General features: G+C 34.6%; 1 protein-coding gene across 10 annotated transcripts in view; it reads right to left on the minus strand.

Moving 5' to 3' along the window:
• LOC110462307 (mucin-5AC-like) overlaps positions 1 to 24,137 on the minus strand; it is a 60,070-nt gene that overhangs the window by 16,402 nt on the left and 19,531 nt on the right. Inside the window, exon 1 of one of the 10 annotated variants that reach the window (XM_021516228.1) lies at positions 17,662 to 17,890. The exons of 6 other annotated variants lie outside the window; for them this stretch is intronic. In XM_021516228.1, the coding sequence (XP_021371903.1) occupies positions 17,662 to 17,720 (59 nt within the window). In that variant the 5' untranslated portion in view covers positions 17,721 to 17,890. Of the gene's footprint in view, positions 1 to 2,183; positions 2,621 to 8,091; positions 8,263 to 13,126; positions 13,530 to 17,661; positions 17,891 to 24,137 lie in introns of those variants that run through there. 3 more of the 10 variants (XM_021516225.1, XM_021516227.1, XM_021516229.1) reach the window with 3 other exon arrangements.

Here is a 24,137-nt window from a genome sequence, read left to right on the forward strand (position 1 = left end):
AACAAATCCAGCACAAACACGGACTCGGTGTCCAGTCAAGATCTTTATCTCCAACTAAATTTAATTATACAATACGATCTTTATCCAATCATAGTCGGCCAGGTGTTTTGTCTGCTGTCGTCCACGTACTATTCAAATAGGGGACACAACATTGCTTCAACTGAGTTTTGTATAAATCCCATTGTAGTACATGTAGCACTATTGAAGTAAAAGATTGTCTGCTGACTATAATTTTAATCATACCACCGGATGGATTATCAAAATGTACTTTGCTCAATAGTGTAGACATAATTTGATACTTTGAAAATGTAATATAGTTTCCTCTCTGACTTGCATGGTTAACTTTATAGCGTATCAATAATATGTCGTTGAACCTTATTATACATAGCAAGGTGTAAACATGGGAAAAGGTACTTACGTAAATTGAATGATAATATTCTAATACAGGGCTTAAGGGAATTATATTGTAAATTTGATATTTTGAACGTTTAAACAAATACCTCATCCTAAAATCATAAAAGCTGACAAGATGGTCCCACTGAAAATATCATTATATAGATCTGAATTTGATGGCTTAGTTACGACTGGCTCAGACGAATCCAATAACTTCACAGAGGAAGGTCAGTACAAGATTCAATTTATATACGTACATTCTACACATGTATATAAAACATATAAGTCAGTGAAATGTGCTCTTTATGTATTTCCTAAACGTGTAAATACTGCGGAGAATCAATACGACGATAACACATTATTCATTTTGTTTCTTTTGTCAAAACTAAAACGGCTAGTTATATTTGGGAGCATCATGGTTTAGTTTGACATGGACGTGTATTAATAATTGATTTCTGTACTTCCAATCCACTGAAGGCTACGTTATGTATATGTAGCTATAGGATAACTGGATTGAACCGGTCTACTTCACATCTGTTTCATAAATGTCATTAATCCACGTTAGCTCCGGACACCATAAAAGAATATCGGTCGTATTAATATACTACACCTTAATTAATGTTTATCTGTTATCGTAGTCTCGAAGTCAACAGTATTGATTATCTGCAACAGAAGACTGCGTTGCAATTTACATTTACAACAGCATGAAATCGTTTTAAATACATGTTTTGGTTCTACACTGTACATTGTATAATGAAAAATACAGAACAATATGACTCATTACACTAATAACGGAAAAAAACAATCAAGATAGTATCTAAGTGTGAATACGTCCAAACAAAAAGAACTCAAAATCGATAAATTTGGAAAGAATATGAACAAAGGACATATTTACATGCAGACCCCTGAAAGAAAACCACAGAAGAATAAGACTAATTGTTTTGAAAGGATTGGCGTTTTTCTGTTTCTACATCAACTCCAAGTAATGTCACATCCTAGAATGATGAACGGGACTATTGGGAACAAGGCTCACTAATGACCATAATCAAAACATCAACCTTCATATCTCACAAGGAAATGGAATATTTCCAACAAGATCATGATGACGACCATAACATGTTGTCATACGACATTAAACATTATCTAATGCATTGAACAACCCACAGAGCAATCTGGCGCCATTTAGTGATACTTCAGTGGAACGTCATCTTATGAAGTTTCAAGTAGACCAATAACATATATTATGCTTCAGTTTCAGATTTTCCTTCTATATTGTGACGATATTCTGGAGATTTAAATCACAATCAGCCTTTGGGTCGATCCGTTTTATAAACATTAATCATCAAATACTCAACACATATTTTAAAGCCCTTTCAATATAACAGCGTATTTGATTGGATGAAATTGATCACATGACGAGGAAATAAAACATCGTGTTTTCCCGTCAAATTGTCCTAATTCGAACCCGTTCTAGAAGAAAAAGAAAGAGGCATAATCAACTGAGTTCCGAGTGATGACTATAGCAGATGACAACAGTAGAATGTAATCTTATGTACTGCTAAGTCATTGTTTTTGTGGTATTCAAAGGGAAACATTATTCTTTGTTTCCCTATCGTTTGAACATGTAAACCAGCATGACAGCTTTTCTATTCCTGTTCATTTTGAAAGACATCACTTTCTTCATGCTTGCTTATAATTTTATAAATCGTCCAGTCGTTTATGCTAATATGTTTTAGGGTAATTCTTGTATTGATAAGATGTAAACTTATACAACAGAATCATTATACTACCTGCTAAGACTTCCACTTCCGCTATAACGGGATCCAGATGTGAGTGACATTTGAACGTTTTATCCACTTCCGGTATCACAGAAATGAAAGCAGGCTGCTTTTAATCAAAACATATTATTCCAGAACTAGTAAAGGCGTTGTCTCCGTTTGTTATCTACACAAATTCAATCTATACCAATAAGAACACTGTTCACATGATGTAGGTAAACAAAGATGTGTCAGTCCTTTTTATGAATAACACAGGAACTCAACGTACAATAGCTACTGTATATATATATATCACACTGTGATGTAGTCTCTATTGTGAGGTTGGTACTAATCTTCCACACATGATAATAGTACCTCACATTTCATGTAGCTATTGTGACATTTGAAACAATATTTAGTCCCATCCAATAGGTGTATTAGTCAAAGACAAAATCACGTAGGAATGACCTAAGATGTTCTATCCGTGATACGGTATACACTGTAAACCTGGCATTTAAAATGTTTATGTGTATTATCTATGCGCGTAACGTCTCCACAGGAACGGCTATAGTTCGCCTCCCTGACTCTATCCATAGGGTCGGTTTAAATGTCTGCTTCACACCTTCAAGGTGGATTAACCTCATAGGAGACAAAATAGGTATGGACTTGCTTCCGTTTCCATATTACGGCATGAACGGTTCGGCGCTTTCACTATCGTCTAGCAGTGCTTTGTTGATGTTTACTGGTAGTCGTTCAATAGAAACCACTTGAATGTGTGTACTTTTCCAACAGTTAATCAATTTCTTCAGGTGTCAAAACATGATGGACGAAAAATTAAATTATCGTAATTGGATTTTTTAGCCCAAAGCATTTGAAGCTACATATCAATTGGTTACAGTTGGGTACCGACAGATGTTATTGTCAAATAATTCGAGCACATTTTTTTCATTAAAATAGTGATGTATATGGTTATACTTTATACCTTTTATTTTCACGAATATTATTATTGCGATTCGGGTTCAAACTTCTTATTAGCAAACATTTCAATTCGTTAATTAAGCAATAACAGTTAGCTACGATTTCTGTCAGTCTCTTAATAGATATTTACATTGTATCTCAACAATATCCAGGTAATTTACTTGGGAAAAAATGTCTCCTAAACAAATATGCGAGTCGAAGTAAAACCACATTCAACCAAAGAATGATTACGGTGTGTATACATAGATATCCCTATGATGTATTTCGGTTGTGAATATTTTACCACAATAGTATATGAAAAGAGATTCTTCGAAAACATACCATGAAACTGATAAAACCAATCAGAATGTTAGCGAATAATATGCAAAGGGAAATAACAATTCTCTTGCACTTATTTTCATATAACAAAACAAAACGCCATTTAGTAATACAATGATTTTAATCTATTTTAGAATACACTATTACTGCGTCCATATCACCACGATCTGAATTTGAATGTTACAAAAATGGAAACGTTCGTGGTTTGGAAATTCTCGCGTTTTTCGCGTTTAATCAACAAGAAAATATCGACATGCCAAAGATTCATTGATAGATTATAGATAAATAGAATACATTTATTTTAAAACCCGCGTTCAGATGTAAGAGTCACAACGCAAACATTTCCACACGCGAGAGTGTTCATGTCTACAGTAAATCAATAGTAATGCTTTGTTTGAAGAAGGTATGCGTAATCAGAGTGTCATAAATAAGAACTAGCCCTGCGTCGACGAAAAATCACATCATGATGGCATCGACTGGCATTTTAATATCTTATATATGTATTACGGACATCAGCCTTTCAGTTTTGAAGGTCAGGTCGTTAGTATTAGCATTTCAACGCCAATAGCTGTAATACTTGGTAGTAATAAAGATATTCGTTCAATAGGCACGTAAATATCCAGATATTTAAATGTGAAAGTAAAAGTAAAGTCATAAAAGTCTCCAATGTATCATGTGGTGGTATTGATCATAACATATTTATCCTGACATTTATCATAGTCTAAATATCATTACCAAGCAGTTATGAAAATCAATGTCATCATAGAGAAATTTAGCATGCTACAATCCACAAATTCCCAAACAGCCAAAGATTTTTTTCTAAGGAGTTTTGAATGGTGGGTGGGTCTTTTTGAGACTCCTTTACACCAACAAGGTGTATAAGAGAGGAATTAACCACACTATGTTTGCAATGTACTATAATAACATATTGATAGCTTGGTAAATGTCCTAAAGAGTATGGCATTTTAACACGGAAAGCAGCATCAAATCAGCGGGAATAGTGGAAAGAGCGGATAAGCTAACATTTACACCCGCTAAAATAAGGTACATTTAGATACATCAAATCTTGGAAGGCATAATCGAAATGCAACATAAAACATATTTTTCCTTATATTAGTTTGCTTACACAGCTTTGAGAAATGTAAATTGTAATGACACATATCTTAAAATTGCCTCGTTCTTCTTATGGTGTTTCATTTAAACCCCACGACCTACAGAGCAGTTTTGGATTACACTAAAAGATAACGTTAGTTCTTTCTTGGTGGGTTGCGATATTGTTTGTCAACAAATAGATAATATCAGAATAGAAATAAACCAGCCAAGCACGGGCCCTGTTTTCTGTTCAAGCCAACATTAATCAACAATCGCGTTGAATTACAATCAATTCACTTCAAACCTATAATTTTGAATTATTCATAAGATGTAAAAATCAATTTGCAATGATGCATCCGGTGTTATACGGCACGGTGTCGTTTTTATATTACAATAAAATCTATTGCTCGTAAATAGGCTGCGTTGACGTTGTCTGTTGACGTGTACAATAATCAATGTTCACAACTCAACAAGAAGGTAAAAAAAAGGACGCGAATACCCAGATGTCTTGTGTAGTTGTTAAGCCTTGTGTTTGAGACATTTTGCAATCAATGATACATGCATTTAAACTTTATTCTTGAAACTGAAAACAAACAAAGTCTGTTGATGGATTTAAAGTGTCCACAGTAAAATATTGTACACAAATAAACCGTACATCTACATATTCTTCAGGTACTGAATAGAACTACTTTTCTACCGTACAGAGATCTTGGAATTTCTTTTCATTGGTCATTAAACAAATAATTAGTGCTTTAACGATGCCTAGAACTCTTTCGAGCTCCATCAACGTTATGAAATATTGGTACATTTTGGACGTTAGGTATTTTCATATTTATTAAAAGATTAACATTAGGCACAAACAGGTAACAGTACCTTTGAAATGTAATGGCAATAGATAGTGTATGCCAAAATGAATTACACTGCAGCATACAGCGGCTACATCCTTCAAACACTCACCAATAATGCTAAGGGCCAACAGAGTTGTAGAAACAGAGGGACAGATGCGTAAAACCTATTAATATATGAATTTCAAAATTTAGTATTTTATTCAATTTAGATAATCTGTTAAGTGTAATAAATCAAAAGTTTGACATACATTTACTCGGACTCAAAGTAATAGAAGTCAAATAACAGGGTAAGTTTTGATGATGGCTTGGTGAGGTTTTCATATCACCTAATGAAGCTTAATACCACTTGATTCAGTAAGGCCGGTAGCGGTGTATTGGTGATTTAACAGTACACTCACGGCTCCGTTCAGACTTACAAATAAAGATCCTGTCAACCTAATCACCGATTCAGCGTTGAATATAAAAACCTTTCCTGACGATAAACCAGTCATACACAGTTTAAAATACGCCGTCAAGTTAAAAATATAATGTCAAACAGTCAACTCAATTAATTCAGCTTGGACAAACTAATAGAAAATTGGCGGAGTATACGTATTCGTTTGAATTATTCTCACATGAGGTGTATGGATTTTTTTCTCATAGAAGTTCACTGGACATGTCCCAGGTGTGGCTATAATGCATATACTCGCCATATCATCCTGTTTGACTTGTAGCTCATGTTCATCACAGCGCTTGTATCGTCCAATTTGATAGTTTACAGATATTGGTATCAATTACACAAAGGGATCAAGTTGAACATATAAATGTTAACTATAGATGTATACTTATCACAAGCCCTTGTGTAATGTTATGTTACTAAATAAACCTCTTGCTCATGTTTACAAATGTCAGTAGAATAATTGAGGTCGCACACATAAATTTTCACCATTCACAGATGTAAAAGAATACTTGATACGCTATAAATATCGTTACTTCGTTGAAACGCTATATGTTGTTGGAGAAACAAAATATCTTATCTTCCAGATATATATTATGATATATATTTCTCGCATTTCCCTGTGTGTAAGATAGAGCTGTACAGGGTAAGAATGGGGTGTAGGAAATTTCTATCTTACACTCCATTTCACGTGACGTGACGTCACCATGACTCAAAAATGACGTGACGTCACAAATTTGGAACTCTCCGATGCCGTAATGCGGAAAAGGCGACGTGATGAAATTAAAATCAGGATAGGGATATTCCACCCTCGGGAATTTCAAATTTGGCAAAACCCGGGGCTTCCTCGGGTGGAAGGAATGTCCCTATCCTACACCACTGGGCATGAAAGAGTATTATATCATTCTTTTGAGGTAATTCTCAAATTGAAACCTCTTGCTTGACCTCCTAAAGTATCATTGAGAATCAACTACCTGGGGTGGATATTATTCTTGATATTTTAGCTGATATCTGATATCTTATCTCCGATATTTCCCTTAACACTTAGTCATGTTTCGCAATCATTTTGATTCTTTCGACATCAGTTGAAGTAGTGCAATATCGTCATTGCATACATACAAACAATACAGTACAATAAAATACATAAAGGAATGTATCGGGAGATTAATATAACTTAAGTGTTGACTCAGATCTCATATTTCCCACAGGTAATACTGTACTCGGTGACACTAAGATTTTTAGTGCATTCATTTTTTATGTAAGTTTTAAACATGGTATAAAATATTCTACAACTTTAAATTACAAGGTCTGATGATGAAAATGCTGTGTTGTAAAGGTATCTACCATTGGGTTAAAATGGAATACGCCATATAGCATTATTTAATGGTTAAGAAGTATCTTGATGGAATTATTATTTATTTCATTATTCGTAAAATAATTTAAAAGAACAGTACCATACATTACATCCTATGTATAAATGTGTTCTTTAGATATTGACATTGCTATTGTAGTGATTATCTGATAGACACTAGAGATAAATATCAAATCTAGCAAAAATGATCCAAAAGCTCAATCAATGCATTTGACCCTGGTGAGTATACTATTCAGCAACCATTTAAACAGTTGTCCGTATACCTGGCCACTATTAATCAAGTTGTCTCATTAACGAGCTACCATTTATCCAGTTCTTCCACTACCCAGTTACCATTAATCTAGTTGGTCCACTACCCTGCCACCACAAATCCAGTTGTCCGAATACCCATCCACCACAACTCAAATTGTCCCATTACCCAGCCACCACAATTCAAGTTTTCACCACCTGTCCAGATGTCCCTCTACCCAGCCATCATTTATACATTTTTCCTACTAACCAGTCACCATTAATCCAGTCGTCACTTTATCCAACCACCACTAATTAACCAGTTGTCCAACAACCCTGTCAACCCAAGACAGACATCTCTTATCAAGTTGTCCCACTATCCAGCTAATACTATTGGGGGACAGTGTATCTTTATAAAGATGATTACATAGGGAAGCTGCTCATGGATGATTCTTGATGAAAAAGTGTCACGGGGTTATGAGATTGAGAGTATCGAGATGTGGGAAGTAGTAAGAACTTCTTTAATATGCATGATCACATGTTTAAATTCATCGCCATGAGACCAGCATGAAATCATTCATTGGTATAACATTTACACATTACTATAATGTAACGAAATATATATACAATCAATTTACTGTCGACGGTTCGGAACCAGATAATACTTACTTCGCTGAATCAAGCAATCTTCGCTCGATTCCTGGTAGCGAACTTTCACGACTGAACCCTCTTTCCGCCATATTATGGTAAATTATTATCCCTCTCAGGGGTTTACACTAACTGGAATAACATAAAATCCTTCATATCCAAACACAGTTCATTAATGTGTCGGCCATTTTAAATTTCAAAACACAAAAGCTTGTCTTAAACAATAGACAATCACCTTGTCCTGTATGTTCATAGCAACCGATGAGGTCGGCCATACGTGTCATTGACGCCTTTGTCTTAGTGCTATACGCTGAGCCTAAAGGCTATCTGTGTTAATGTTTACATTTGACTCTATTGTGTGGTGAAGGTTACGTTTCAACGCTCTTCCATAAAACTTTAATAGTGAAATCAACTTAAAAAAAAGACATAAGTGTCTGTCATATACCAAATAATTGTTCTGTTTTTTAAAAATTTATTTTTGTTAATTATTTACAACCCTTGTAACGTGATTCGCTGAAATGATTCTGAACACAACTAGCGAAAATACATTAATTGTTGTAGTGTATGTGTTTTATATAAATTATTCAAGAACCTGACTTGAATTTTGTTAGATATTCGTACATACATGTATACCATTTGCATAGGAAGTAACAATTATAAAATAATATATACTTTCATTGCGTGAAAATTCATAAATATTTATGATGAATATATGCAACAGTAGATCGCCCTATATTGTTTGAAGTTCTTATTGATTATGGAAGCCGATTCAATTTCCATCCAGTGAGATGTTTTATTATCAGCCTTTCTTAGACCGTTTAGACATCTTTCGGAACATTCTTATATTTACCTTCGATTTATACTGATGCAATATAACCTACTCGTTTTTGTTTTTTATTGCCTAATTTATACTACGCAATAAAATATCGGTACACAAAATGAAAATTGAATAAATTACGAGAAAATGACAGTTCGATCGTGTTAAAACCTTACAAACTTATGAAATATGTTGGATACATTTTATGTGTACTAAAAGCACATTAAAATCTTACTTGTGCTGCCATAAACTTATGTCCCTGGGTCAATCAATACAAGTTACAACATGATGGGTCATAAAAGCTTCCACGTTTGCATAGTAAGTCAATAACATGAAAAAAGGCATTCTGGCACGCTGATTATAAATGTCTACATGTTAAAACTCTAGTAACCTCCGCGTTTTGTCCAAGACAAGGTGAAAAGAGTGTGTATGGTGAGCGATATATCTACGTATACTCTATCGTGAATGCACTTTCTTTGTCTCAGGCAATATTTTGTAAGCATTTGTTTGTACTTGTTTGATTGTCTAGACTTATGTGAAATATTTATAAGAGTACTGAAAGCTACTGAAGCAATTTGTCGATAACAGCCTATATAACAACTAAAACTGAAAATAACAAAACGTTTACCCACGTTTTAAAAGGTTCAATTTGCAAAAACGTGTTGTGATATTTAAATTCCATCGGATCAAGATGTTAAATAATGCAGACATTTCAGGGCCTCGACAAAGATACGCATTTACTTTTACCGGTGATGAGTATAAGAGATAATACTTATGTGTTTGTCTGCAATTCTAAGGGCAGCATGGCACTGGTTGTTTGTAACAAAGGTGGAATTCCAGCGTCAATTTGGGAAATATAATTCAAAAAATGCTTCATGTATAATACTACAACATTGTACAATTGTGTTTTTTCTGTACTTTTAATCGCATCATGGGAACTGTTGAGTAGTGACAGTGGTGGAATTCCAACGTCACTATCGGAAGTAAAATTCAAAACATTCTTGATGCATATACTACAACATAATATCATACTTTAACGTTGACAGAGTTATGTCCCTTGCATCATAACACCACCGCACACTGACCGTGAAGAGGAATTGTGTATACATTTCCCACTACAATGAATACATGTAGAAACAGGAAATGAAACACCGTATCAAAAAGGTTCAAGGTGATCTATTAACATATTTTTTAAATTGTGTAGATAATTAAAACCTACAGTTATGCATAAAAGAAATAACTACAACAGCAAAGTATTGGGAACCCAATACGTGTGTGACTGGTGTCACCGTGTGTTATATAAATGACCTGTAGTGTGTTCGTTTTCTGTACATGTCCCAGAGAGCCTCACTGTGTTGTCCGTGCTACCTGACAGTCGAGGGTTTTATTTTCTGAATGTACTTGTCAATACAAACCATAAATATTTGTATACACAACAATGATCAAATCCAATACAAACAGGTATGAATAAAAATCAACAATTGAATGTTCTCATGATCTTCCATAATCATCGAAGCATATATAATACCCTATCTAAATAATAATATGTCCCTTTAAACGTGCAAGGTCGAGGGATTCAACACTCCCCGTTGGCAACGGTACACTTGAATTTGTTATTATTAAAAATCCTCTATTACCAAGGACGCCGTGTATAAATAGCGGAAGTTTATATGTGTATATTCATCAGCGTCATACACCTACACCTACATAGCTTTAATCGACAAAAAATTCAATATGACTTAACATTTCTTCCCTGGTTGTTAGGCGGATTTTGTTTAGATTAATGTTCATCAATACAATATTTATGTGTTACTTAAGATGTTGTCATCATTTATCCACTTAAATATTTAAATAATTTTAAATGTAGCTTTAATGACAATCACAAATTGGAATCTTGTTTTTTTTATCCTACATCATTATTAAACATGTACATGTATGAATACTGTACGGATGTGACTCATTTTGTAAGAAACCCCCCAGACATTATGTAAATCGGATATTAAATAGTATATATAGATATATATTTCTAATAATATATACTCATATATCATTTATCATAATTTATACTTTCGATTTATTACATGTTATTGTAACCCTACACACAAACGGGCACTTTGTGTTGATAGTGAACTGACATTTTCAACTAATATATAAGAAACACATAAAAATAATCTTAAAATCAAGTTTCCTCTTAGAATCCTCACTTAGATTGTAACGTTAATGTGTTTGAAGATCGTTTGTATCACAACCATAGTACATGTATATGTACAAAAAGAGGAAACCTACAATATATTCAACACATAATATAAAAAAAAAGAAACGCAGAATTTAATCAAACAAAACAAAAAATAGGCATATGTGTAGCAATAGGTCACGGTTTAATGAGTCAAATCTCGAAATGCCTATCTATCATTAACGATGAGGTTCATATGTTCTGTAAACCACGACAATGTCATGAACATTCCCCTTATTCATAGAAATTTCTGACCTTAAGACTGTTTGTTTGGCCCTGGCTGTTGCGATGGTGATACAAAACAACAAGAGAATGCCACAGTGTCAACAAAACCGTCATTCGAACTCAAAATTAATAAAACTAAGGCAAAATGTGAACAAAGAAAACATTAACACGGAGATATCCGGAAAAGTACGAGGAGAATAAGATCAGGTGTTCCAGAAGGGTAAGCGTCTCCTGCTTCATTGACGACACCCGCCATGTAAATCTAAGTCAAATTCATGAAATCTCACGTCCTCACATCGAAAACGCGGGTAGTGACAACAAAATCACAAAGCTTACTAATGAGAATAAAAACCATCGATCTTCATATCACACAGAGAAATAGCATGAACGCAGATACAAAATAACAGTTTTTCACACTTTTCAGTAAATCTTTCCATGGAACGGAACGGTCATATAACTAGGGTCAAACACTTGAAGATCTGGTGGTTGTGGTGATACCACAATATTTCTTTAACGAAAATTGATGTCTCCGGGGTACATAATCAGTTACTTATCAGAACAAAAAAAAAGATCGACCTCCATATCACACAGAGATATAGCATAAATCCAAATAAAAAAATATGGTTTTTCTTACTTTTCAGTAATTCGTTCCATGGAACGGAACGGTCATAAAACTAGGGTCGAACACTTGAAGATCTGGTGGTAGTGGTGATACCACGATTATTCTTAAACAATAATTGGTGTATCCTGGGTACATTATCAGTGCAAACGAACTGATATCATTCTGCACAATTATCTAGCAACATGATAGTGGGCGACAGGTGCACAGTTAATGTATAAAACCAAAGCTGCATTCTGCAGCAAATTCACGAATACCTGATATCCGTTTGCTAGAGTAATGTTGTAAATGATATGATCACAACCCCCAGTATTTGTAGATATGCCCTTTCCTTTTTCTAACTCAAGTTACTTCTTTCTACTGCATTTGTATCTAGCCTGGTATATCTAATGTTTCGCTCATTAGTATGATATAAAGCATATTGGTAGTAAGTATCTGATGCTGAGAAAAGTACGTTGATGAACCAAACGAGTGCGATAAAAACCATATAGTAACCCTACATTGTAAACAAGAGGTAGACGAACAAGGCTATAACTGTGAATGAATATACTGTTAATAAATGTTATTAATAATAATAAGTCGAGGTTCTTATGTACCGCTTTATCACAACTAAGGTCGTAGGTTGTCTCAAAGCGGTTCACAAATTATTATCCGTGGTGATAGGGCCTTTGCAACCAGCCAATACCTTCTCAATTCCATGGGGAGCATTTCGGCGCTAACAGCTAGCATTCAACAATTCTAGCACTGGCCAACCAAGTACTCATTTACAGATGAGTAGGCTGGAACAAGCAGATTTAAATATCTTGCTCAAAGATACAAGACAGTGCCGTGCCTTGACTCGAACACGCAACCCTTCGGTCACGAGCCCGGCGTCCCACCACTAGACTACCGTGCCTCCGAACTCTTTATAAATGAATTCTATTGATACGAAAATAGATTAAATAAAGTAAGAGAAAAACAGCATACAATTTTGCGATAAAAAGTAGTATATCGTTCGTTAATTTTATGATTTATTATTCTCAGACTGGTGTTGCAAACCGTTTTGTTATCACAGCTGCTTGTATATCAGTGTTTGAAGATAAAAGGGCTTTACGTCATAACAGAAATGAAGGCATATGATATCTTTTCTTTCAATTACTGATGGAAAAAACTGAAAACTTACGCCATGTACGGTATATAGCTATACATTGTAAATCCCAGTCCGAGACGATGTGCATGAGCTAAAGCATCCGACAGGCGCCCTTGCGCCAACGCTTTCTGAGGATGAGGCGCCGCTCTTTGGGAATGTGTTGCCGCTGTATGCCGACGCATCGACGTCGCCGCTGTGCGTGACGTCACACCAGTGTTCATTCGAGTGGAACAGGCAGTGGCCAGTCTTGAATACGCCATCGATACCTTTTTGCTAGAAAATGTTTCCGGTGTATGTCTGGTCATCACTTGTCCCAATGCCTTCTGAATGGAGCCGGTGTTTCCTCCTTGGTACGAGTTCAAAACTTGCAACTTTAAAGCAGGTACATCCATGTTGAACAGCATGTTTCAAGTACTTAAGCTAAGCTTATTATATGTAGAATTTTAAAATAACCTTTTATACGGACTGTTATAAACAGTTCTAATCTGTCTTATCAACAAAGTTGTTTCTTCAAAATAGTAAGTTACTCTTGTAAAATGTTTTTAATAATGAATATGAATTTGTCCAACATTCACTTCTTCAAAGCATCTAGAGGTATTTGTTGTTTCTGTGTAGTCAAGTTGTAACAATAAGACGTCTGATATCCATGATGTAGCTCTCGAACATTTAAACACACGCAAAAATGTAATTTACACAGTCAAGAGTTTATCATCCTTAATTGACTATTGTTGCTTGGTCTGCTTTCCAGTCACGACATTGTAACACTTTTTGTTCCATATTAAGTTCCGTTTGCCGTTAATCCTTGCCTCTGTTCTCGCTGTCCTTAATACTGAAAATATTGCAAGCTACGGATTCCTGTCAGCATTTCCCAAAACTCAAAACTTCCTTAAGTTACCTTGTGATTTGCAGTTGTTCTCGAGTGTCACAGATGTCAGAAACAGATGGTATATATACAGATGATAATTCTATATAAAAACATGATCAGTTACAAGGGAGATATTTAATCCTTATACCTTTGTTTATTGGCAAGACACAACAGGATATCTGTTAAAACCAGTAATTGATTAATCCTTTCCTATTGTGGTAGGGATTAACACCAAATATTGACCCTTTGAATTTAACAACTTTGATATAATTTACCACTCTGGCGGTTCCACATTGCTATGATCATTCACAAATTTCCTTTACACAAGTCACTGTTGATATACCTATTATTTTTACATCTTTCCTGTATCAATGTTGATTTGATGAGGAAAGTTTGGTTGGAAGTGTATCATTTCAAAATGATATTTTAATATGTGTTACTGGCAGGGATATACCAAATTAGAAAATAACTGTATGTGGCACAATGGAAACTAAACTCTTAGTTACAACCAGCTGGCCAGGGAGACAAAGGATATTTCGAACACAGATTATCTTACCAAGGGAAAATGATGACACCCAGAAAGACTACAATGTAAGTAAGTCTATTGTTACAAGGGGTTAGATCTGTCGTTATCAACATTCCTTATTTAGCAGTAACTATCACGTTAGTTACAACATGTTGTAATGGACACGTGTTCTGACTGAACATCTGTTTTACCTCTTTGTTGTGTTGTTTATAATTGTCCTACATGTATACTTTGATTTTGTGTCGGTTCTGTGTTGTCTTTTATTTTCAAGTCTCCTAAGTTCCTGATGCTGTCTTCTGTTTTGATGTCTCCTTCAGCTCCTGATGTTTTTATTTTTATTTTGATGCGTCCTCAGTTTCTAATGTTGTCTTATATTTTGATGCGTCCTCAGTTTCTAATGTTGTCTTATATTTTGATGCGTCCTCAGTTTCTAATGTTGTCTTATATTTTGATGCGTCCTCAGTTTCTGTTGTCTTATATTTTGATGTCTCCTTCTCCTTTTTGTTTTAAAGTTGTTTAGGTGTCTCCTCACTTTCGGTTGTTGCGTTTTGTTTTGATGTGTCCTCAGTTCCTGTTGTTTTCTTTTGTTTTGATATTTTTGTCTCCTAATTTCTGTTGTTGCGGTCGCTTTAAGGGTCCTCATTTCTTATTGGTGTCTTTTCGTGTTTTGCGTGTGGTATGTTTCTGTTCTTCGTCCTAAACATTACAATTTCAGTTTTGAACTGTTACCCATTCGCCACATTAAAATTCATTCTTTTATCAACAGAAAAACCTTCCTGAAGAAATAATACTGTTAGTTATGTCGATTACTTTAATGATAATCAATTATAAATGCAATCATCAGAACATGAACTCCATTGGCATGGAAGCAAAATCAATGTCAACGGCATTTATAACAATATGGACGTCACTTGTATTACTACAATAGCAATTTACAGATACCACCGGAATGCAAGTATCATTTCTGAAGCATCTTTTTTTTCATTACAGCTCTTAATTGATATGACTACAACTGTATATAAATGAATTTATCGTTTTTATATCAGCAAACAAAAGAAACAGCCGATATAGTACACCTTAAATGTATCTCGCAACTTGTATAAACACTCATCAGCAAATAGCATATCTTAAAATATGTCTATTAAATTCGGAAATATTAAAAACAAAGATTCTATAAAACAAGTGAATAGATACTGGAGACGAGTACAGAACAATGTTTATCATCAGCGTGTAGCTATTTGTTTACTCATGGGGTCGTTCGAGACTGCTCTCAATTGTAAGATATTCCCTTTTGTGATCAGTTTGTATCTTTAAACTACATGCATGTTTCAAATTATACAATAATCGAGAAAATATAACAGATTAAATGTAAATCTTGACATGGAATTTGAATTTAACTTGGCACACCGGATACATATATATATAGTTTCTAAAACTGTTACAGGTGCCCCTCATTTTTATTGAATAAGATGCTGTTTATGAATGTAAGTTTAACTATCATGGCCTGAAAAATGGTAGAATTTTAAAAATCCAACTTTTTACAAAGGTTTGTCAAATTAGTTGTATTAACCGAAGTACATGACTTAATTAAAATACTATACGTCCTTACCTGCCAAATAGGGACAAATAATCTCAAGTTAATTATATCTTTACAAGCATATGATTACATTCATATTACCTTTTCACTTTACAAATATATTATATTGTTATTGACGACACATACAAAATCGAGACTACACCTATAATTAGAGACCAATTTTAAAGAAATGACCGATATATGTACCTAAATATAGAATCAATGGCACAGTCGAACGTTATTTTTATATCGTCATGTTGGTGTGACTATTGATGTCTTACATACAATACATGTACATATTTACCCCCGTAGTCCCGTAAACCAACACACGGGTCTTTGACAATAGACAAAAACAAATGATATAGATTACCAATGCCATAACCACATAATATATATGCATGTAGATAATATTCCGACCTATGTATATTAATATGTTGTAATGATACAGTATACAAAACATAACAACAGGAGAATACCGAAGTATCAACAAAACCATCATTCAAACTCATAATCAATAAACCTAGGGCAAGATATGAACAAAGGAAACATTTAATGGCAGACCTTTGAAAAGGACAAGACAAAAAAAGACCAGGTGTTCCAGAACGGTAAGCGTATTCTTCTACATTTATGACACCCGCCATGTAAATCTAGGTCGATTCAAGTAATGTCACGTCCTCATATCGAGAACCAAGGTAATGACAAAACATCGAGGCACTCAATGAGCATGTTTAAAAAATATTGACCTTAATATCATTTAAAGAAATAGCATATACGTGATGCATGGATACATTTTCTAAAGTAAAATGTCATTGTTTATCATAGACTAATATGTTGGTAAAAATTAAAGTGTTTAAATCATTGTGTTAGATTATACAATTTTATCACCACCCCAAACAGTTGGATCATAATTACACCGAGGTCGGTGATTGCGTTATTCACTCGGTGTTTATATTTTCATAAATAGAAGTGCTCCATATTTTCTTTACTGCGTCACTTTAGACTTTTTTTTAACGTTACAAATCTCTGTGATAGATACAATAGTTTTTTCCTGAAAAATTGTATACGTTCCATCTTGCTTAATGATGTAAAACAAAATGATATATGATATAACACAAAATGGAATTTTATTTCGGTGTATATGTGGTTATCTGGACCTCGACTTCGTCTCGGTCAATATCGCTTTCTCAGGTTCAATAACCACATATTCAACTCAACAAGAGTCCATAATTGATAAATACTGTATGACATTCAATAAAGGTTGATCCCCAGTTCCGGTTTAACTCCTCTTTGTCGTGAGCTATTTGACTGCTATCTCGCGCTACAACCTCATCATTTTTGTTTCTGACATTCTATTAATAGTAACATGCATTCCCGGTGTAATATTCACATACTTTTAAGTGGTGATATGGATGATGTTTTCGTTTATAAAAACACATTTACAGAAAATCAAACCGTACTTTAAGCCTGGAACCGCTATGAAAACCACTACCATTCCCTTATACCACCAACCTGTAGGTATACACCTGTACCATTGCTGTACTTTAACAATGAAGGGCAATGCTATAATTACTCTCCTGTAAACAGGTAACGTTTTGACTTACTTGCGATTGTAGTTCGGGTTGAACATAAAACTGGATTGACGAGATACGCTTGGTAACATAGTGACATGATCAATTCTTGATGATCCCCAAAAAAATCAAAAGTCGGAAAAGAACAGTAAATCCATAAAATGAACCAAGGAAAATTCGGATCCGGTTTGGTCAACCCATGTAAGAAGAGAAACCAAAACACTCCACCTCGTAAACAAAATCACCACGTCTTTGTACAGCGTTCCAGTAAATTAGCCAACCATTTGTATAAACGGACAACTTTCAACCGGCATAAGGCCTTTCTGGGGTATACATGGGCTATCGTGTTATTTAATTACATTATTATCCTTCACAAGTCAATTTTCTATACAAATAATAAAGTGTTGTATGTACAGAGAATATTAATATCTACGATGTTTGTCTCAACTGAATGTAGTTAGGTATGTGTAATGTTTTGAAGAACTTGGAATATAATTGATGTTAAAGTTCCCGTCGGAACCTCAAAAAGAAGTCTCTTGAGTGAAATTGATCGTATTTTTATGGCATTTGGAAAATTGACAGATGACTTACCAACCGTGAAAATGGTCTTAATGCTAAAGCTTAGTAACCCACAGACATACTGTGATCTAGCGAAATGTGTGTAAATCGGAATAGTGATTCAGTATGGCCTGAAAGGAAAACTGTCGCTACCGACAGCATGTGCACTACCTAGTCCTTTCTGAACGTACGTGGGGGTTTTGATATATACTATATAATGCATTTAAAAGGATTCTAATCTCGTTCAGTGTGAAAATCGACACATTTAAAGGAGAAAAGTTTAAAATTTTCGTGATTAATGTCCATCATAAGCTCGCGTTAAATACCTTTCGGCGATTTATCCTTGATTTAGACTCATTTGTGATTTACAGTAAAAGGGAATATATCGTAATGGGATTTCTTACCATGGTAGCTAAGATTTTGTATGATTTCGCTTAATTAATGTTTGAACCAAATAATAATTGTACATGGGTACATTTTGAATTTCAGATAGCCAAACCCCAGGAAACAGAACTAAGTGATAAGATATCGTACAAGCAGGATACACACACCCCGAACTCGATGTCCCGCCCAGGGACGTACTTCATCATCTCATCTTCCATTAAGTGACATTTCTCCTTGATGGAGTGCAATTGTCCCTGTCTTTGTTGGGAATTGATCCATTAAATATAAGGAGCTGTTCAAGGGCAAGGCAGGGAGGGGCATTGGTCAAGGAACAAGGGGGTACAACATCCAATGTTCTGTTTGAAGGAACTGGTGGATTCGCCTGCGTACCAGCGTATAGGCAGCTACATGTACGCGCCTGCGTACCAGCGTATAGGCAGCTACATGTACGCGCCTGCGTCGCCACGTGGTACTTAAATCGGTATTTGATCAGTAAAAGTAACACCTATTTTGTTGAAGCATACAAGAAATCTCTATATAATGTCATACATTTCCGGGTACAAATAGTGCAGGAAGACTTTATTTCAGACTGACAATGTCGAAAAGAGACGCTTGAAAGACTTATACAAAGGTATTTAAAACGACATACACTTGCCCAAAGGCACTTTCTTCATTTTTTTCTATTTTGTTTTTAAACGACGTGCGTAAAACACGTTTCAACTTTGCGGTAATAACCAATGGTACATGTGATCTCACGAGCTAAAATACCTTGGATAACTCGAGATAAAACACGATGATGATCTTGATTGAGTACTGTTAGCTTTATGTCCGTTATACGTACAATTTAGGCCTGGTAGTTTCCTTATGGTATGAGAAACGTTTAAAATACTTGATATGACATATAAGTATTTATAAATTTTGAAAGAAGATGGAACATATTTTTATTAGTCATAAAGCAAACGTAGTTTTAAACAAAGTTATCTTGAGCTGTTCGGCATGAAAGTCTCATAACGCGTAAAAAAGTACAACTACATGTAGGTGGTAGGATCGAGATATTTCACAGATTGATCAAGTGTATACGCCACCTTATGTTGACATGCACCGCGCCTTTATGAAAGAATTTAACATTGACACCCTGTCCATTTTTTTTCGGTAAGTGGTTCATGGTCATTTAGACCATTAGCTATTTTTCAAGCAGTCTTTTAAAATCCGTCTCTTTAAATCTGCTCTTGTGGAATGAAATTTAATATTTCAGCATTTACATTAGTATGATATCATAACAACATTGAAATCCTGGACATACTTCATGACTCGCGTTACGTTGGCGTTTCATTGTAAATATGTGTATACATGTATACACTTTGTAGGTATGGTAAGCAGGAATATTGCCATTCACGGAGCGAACTTGGAAAGTCAAAATTACAGTTAGAACAACTAAATGCATTATAGGGTATACATTTTCTGTAATTAAGTGACGTCGTTTTCCAGTTTGCACTTAAGGAGTGACGACTATAAAATACATAAAGGGGAGTTACACACGTTACGAGAAAAAGTCCATTAAAGATGTGGCCACCAACCCACTCACTATTCATTATAGATATATGTAGATATGAGTTCATTGTATACATTACGTCATTAGAAATTAAGTGGGAGGACATTGCATTTAATCACATTCATAATGCGTGAATCCAAACCTAACTCATCTATTGTTATCATCTTTGGAGTCCAACTAACAACTAAAAAACATCCCCGTATCACTGCCGAAATCCTTCAACGATCAATGAGGGACAACGGTGAGTTATCGCCCTTCCAGATGGTGCTGCAACCAAGTTGGTCCTACAAACTTAATGCTACATGTAACTGTAGAATTGCAAGTATTGATTCAAATAAAACACATTCAATAAATATCTGAAGCAGACAGAATTTGCAAAAGGCATTATATGTTTCCCTAAATGCATACTGATTTTAATGAGGTACAAATGTTTTTTTAAATCTTATTAATTTAACAAGTTTCAGTTTTTAACAGAAAATAATTGAAATGCTTTTTCAAAAAATAAAATGTTTTTATTATTTTGAAAATATCTTTGTGTCTGTTGCATTGGCAGGCAATGCCACCGTCAGCATTAGATTTGTAGGACCAAGTTGGTAGCAGTGCCATCTAGTGACGAAGCAAGGGCGTTAACTCACTAATGTCTCATTGGAAACTCTCTTATTTACGTCTACCAAATAATTGACCTACTTCATCATATTGAAGTTTATGTCAATAATTATTTGCATGACAATAGCTTTAATAGATAATTTCTGAAAAGACACACATACCTGACGAAACTCTGTATGACAAAAACAAAAGTGTAAAATTTAGAAAAATAAATAAATCAAAAATCAACAACAGTGTTCTGAGTTAAAAAAAACTAAAACTAAAAAAACCAAAAAAAACCCCACCAAACGTGTAATATTCAAAACGGAAATAAAGGGAAGTTACTGTATGCGTAAAATTGATTGCAGATGACTCTTTCATGTTTTGCTTACGTGGGACAGAGATCCTTAATGTTGATGACGTGACTAACACCACTTGTCCTCAAACTTCTTCATGTTGTAACTAACGCGATGTGTACACAATCTTTAAATATTCTTAAGGTATTTACACAATTAGAGAACCTTGCGTGTTGGTGTGATTTACACAGGATATAGACGTTTTTTAATTGCCCCAGATATAATAAGTTTAATTTGCGCGTTGTGTGTACATTAAATAACATCTTAACTGGATACGAGATATACACAATTATAATGGTGTATGGAGACGCTCAATAAACACAATGAAATCCGCCACAAGGTGACAGAGGTTCCTATATGTATTTATTCACCTTTCAGCGGTAATATTTTCACGGCGTTGTGCGAGCTGTAGATTTGCTTTAGCTGTCTAACTGTGCACATGAATTAAATTAATATCGTATATCGATATGTGTACACTGTAGCTGTTGATATTAACATTAAAGTCAATAGAAATTGTTCAATCCTGGTTACGAATTATAACTGAATATTTGACGCACTTAGCGTGGTATTGAATAGATTTATTTACCTGTTGGTGTTGTCAGTGTGTTACTTGGTACATTGGCTATACAGGTATATATTTCAGGGTGTATCTAGATACAAGTACATATGTGTGTCTAGATACAAGTACATATGTGTGCCTAGATACAAGTACATATGTGTGTTGTGAGTCATAGGTGATATGCAGACAGGAAAACGTCTTGTTGGTGAAAGGAATGTTTCAAATATGCAACACTGTTCTCCTTAAAAAAGTTTGCAGATTTCTAGAAACAACATTGAACATATTAATTATTCTGTAAATCCTGATATATCATAAGTTATACAGAATAAGATGTTGGATTTGTATAAATGTGACCTCTTGTACCACAGTAAAGTGTGGCTGAGTAAAATAAAAACTTTTGTTCAAAAATAATTATGATCCAATATAGTAAATACACAATAGATATACACCAATGAGCATATTTATGAAAAACCTAGCATGCCGGGGTACAGACATATATAGCAGACTTTACATATGTGTTTACTATAATGAACATATAATAATGCACCTACATGTGTCTAATGACCAAAAGGTCAAAGGTAAGGATTCCACAGACAGCTGAATGTTATACTGTACTCGAACAAGGCGTTTTACCCTCGTTGCTGAATATCACCTGTATAGAGTGGAGTATATATATAATACGGTCTGGGTTGGGAACTCTGTTTCTAGGAAGAAGTATACCCGTAGATGAGCTGTTGGAAATAGTGTCCCATGATAAGCAGAGCACCTATACGCTGTCAAACATCCATCCTATCGCGCCGATATGGTGTATTGGGTAAATACCAGGTAAGTATGATATTTATGGTCCTGACCTCTTCATATCTTCTGTTTAATCAATATCTTTATTTAAATATTAGCCCTGGTTCGTTAGGTGTACCTAAGCCACTTCAATAAAAAATAACTTATCGACAGTTTCATTTTTCGATGGGCGTGTGCTGCTTAAATGTGATTATGTATTCAGATCATTATATTACAATCTATATATTGCGACGGTTGGTCTCGTCATTAAAACGATTTTGTAATTTATCATCGGCAATCAAATGATAATGTTTAGAATGATCAAAAGTTTGTTTCGTACACATTTCATACAAGGAAATTAATGAGCAGCCAGGTATAGAGGTCGTTTTCGTCGTTCAGGTGTGCAATTGTCAGGTAAATGCAAATACCTTTATACAGGTAAACTTAATGGGTCTAGTTCCTTTCTGAAGTGTCTATCACACAGGGGCTCGATACTTTATATTGTATAATGGTTAAGTTGGATTACTGGTTTTAAATCTGGATTTATATTTCGCTTGCTTTTTTGCTTCCAACTGCAAGTCAAAACAGGCTAATTAGATGTACAAGTAATCTTCAGTAATAATAACAATAACTCCATACAATAGTACATGTATATACTACATACCTCTATATATACCTGTAGGGCATTATTATTGTTTAGTATTAGTTGTCTGCCCCTGTGATCGATCTGGGGGTCCTAACACCTAATTGCTAAATTGAGCTGTGACATGCGGTAATCTGTACTGGTATTCACACACACGTAAGCAGTGTCACACACAATCGCTATCAGTGTCCAAAGTCTGGTTAGTTTTCTTATCTAAAAGAACGCACTTTCAGTTTGTCGGTTAATTATCTAAGCCAGCGATGTGTCCGGATCCTGATCCGGTGTGCAGTACAACGGTTCGAGATCAAACATGTCATCTTAATGTTCACCTTCCCAAGCCAACTCCATTTTCGGCAGCTGCAACTTGGAATATATTTTCATTTCCATTTAAAGAAAACAAAATATCGTTTTGTGAAGGGAAAACATTCTGTAACCCAAAAAAGACTATATAACTGGCGTCTTTTAAGGTAATTCAGGATTGAACACGTACAGTATATTTACATGTAACTCCCACAGGTGGTGATAATGTACATCTTTTTCTTCAAACCGGTCACTTTCGTTGACCCATCCCAATATTATATTTATATTGTTGAACACGACAAAATGTATATTATGGCTTTGTTTATATATATCTGTGAGCCGTGAAAACTTTATCATTATAATGCAGAAAACATGTTTTGTTTGTTTTCATTTCTCCTCAAAAATGTCATTATTTTTTTAGGCCTGACAACACGTGTCACGAGATTCAATCACATTTATATGCGTTTACACTTAAGCAGTAGTCGTAATACGAATATGTTGAAAGTATAAGTATAAAATTAGCATACCATTATACAGTGATATATATATTAAATCTAAATCCTCGTGGTTCTAAAATCATGAATATTATCTTGAATTTATTCAATTTGAATATATCTAAATCATTTCCTAAGTCATGCTTCATTTGAACCTATGAATACAAAAGTGCATCTTCGTGGTTTTCTCTTACTTGACATTTCTCTGTTACGGATGTAATACCTTAAACTACTTGAAAATCCATCAGATGAGTAATTTACATTATACTCTGAATGTTTGGAAGCTTTAAATGTAAATCTA

This window comes from Mizuhopecten yessoensis, unplaced genomic scaffold, assembly GCF_002113885.1.
Source record: "Mizuhopecten yessoensis strain PY_sf001 unplaced genomic scaffold, ASM211388v2 scaffold10771, whole genome shotgun sequence".
NCBI lineage: Eukaryota > Metazoa > Mollusca > Bivalvia > Pectinida > Pectinidae > Mizuhopecten > Mizuhopecten yessoensis.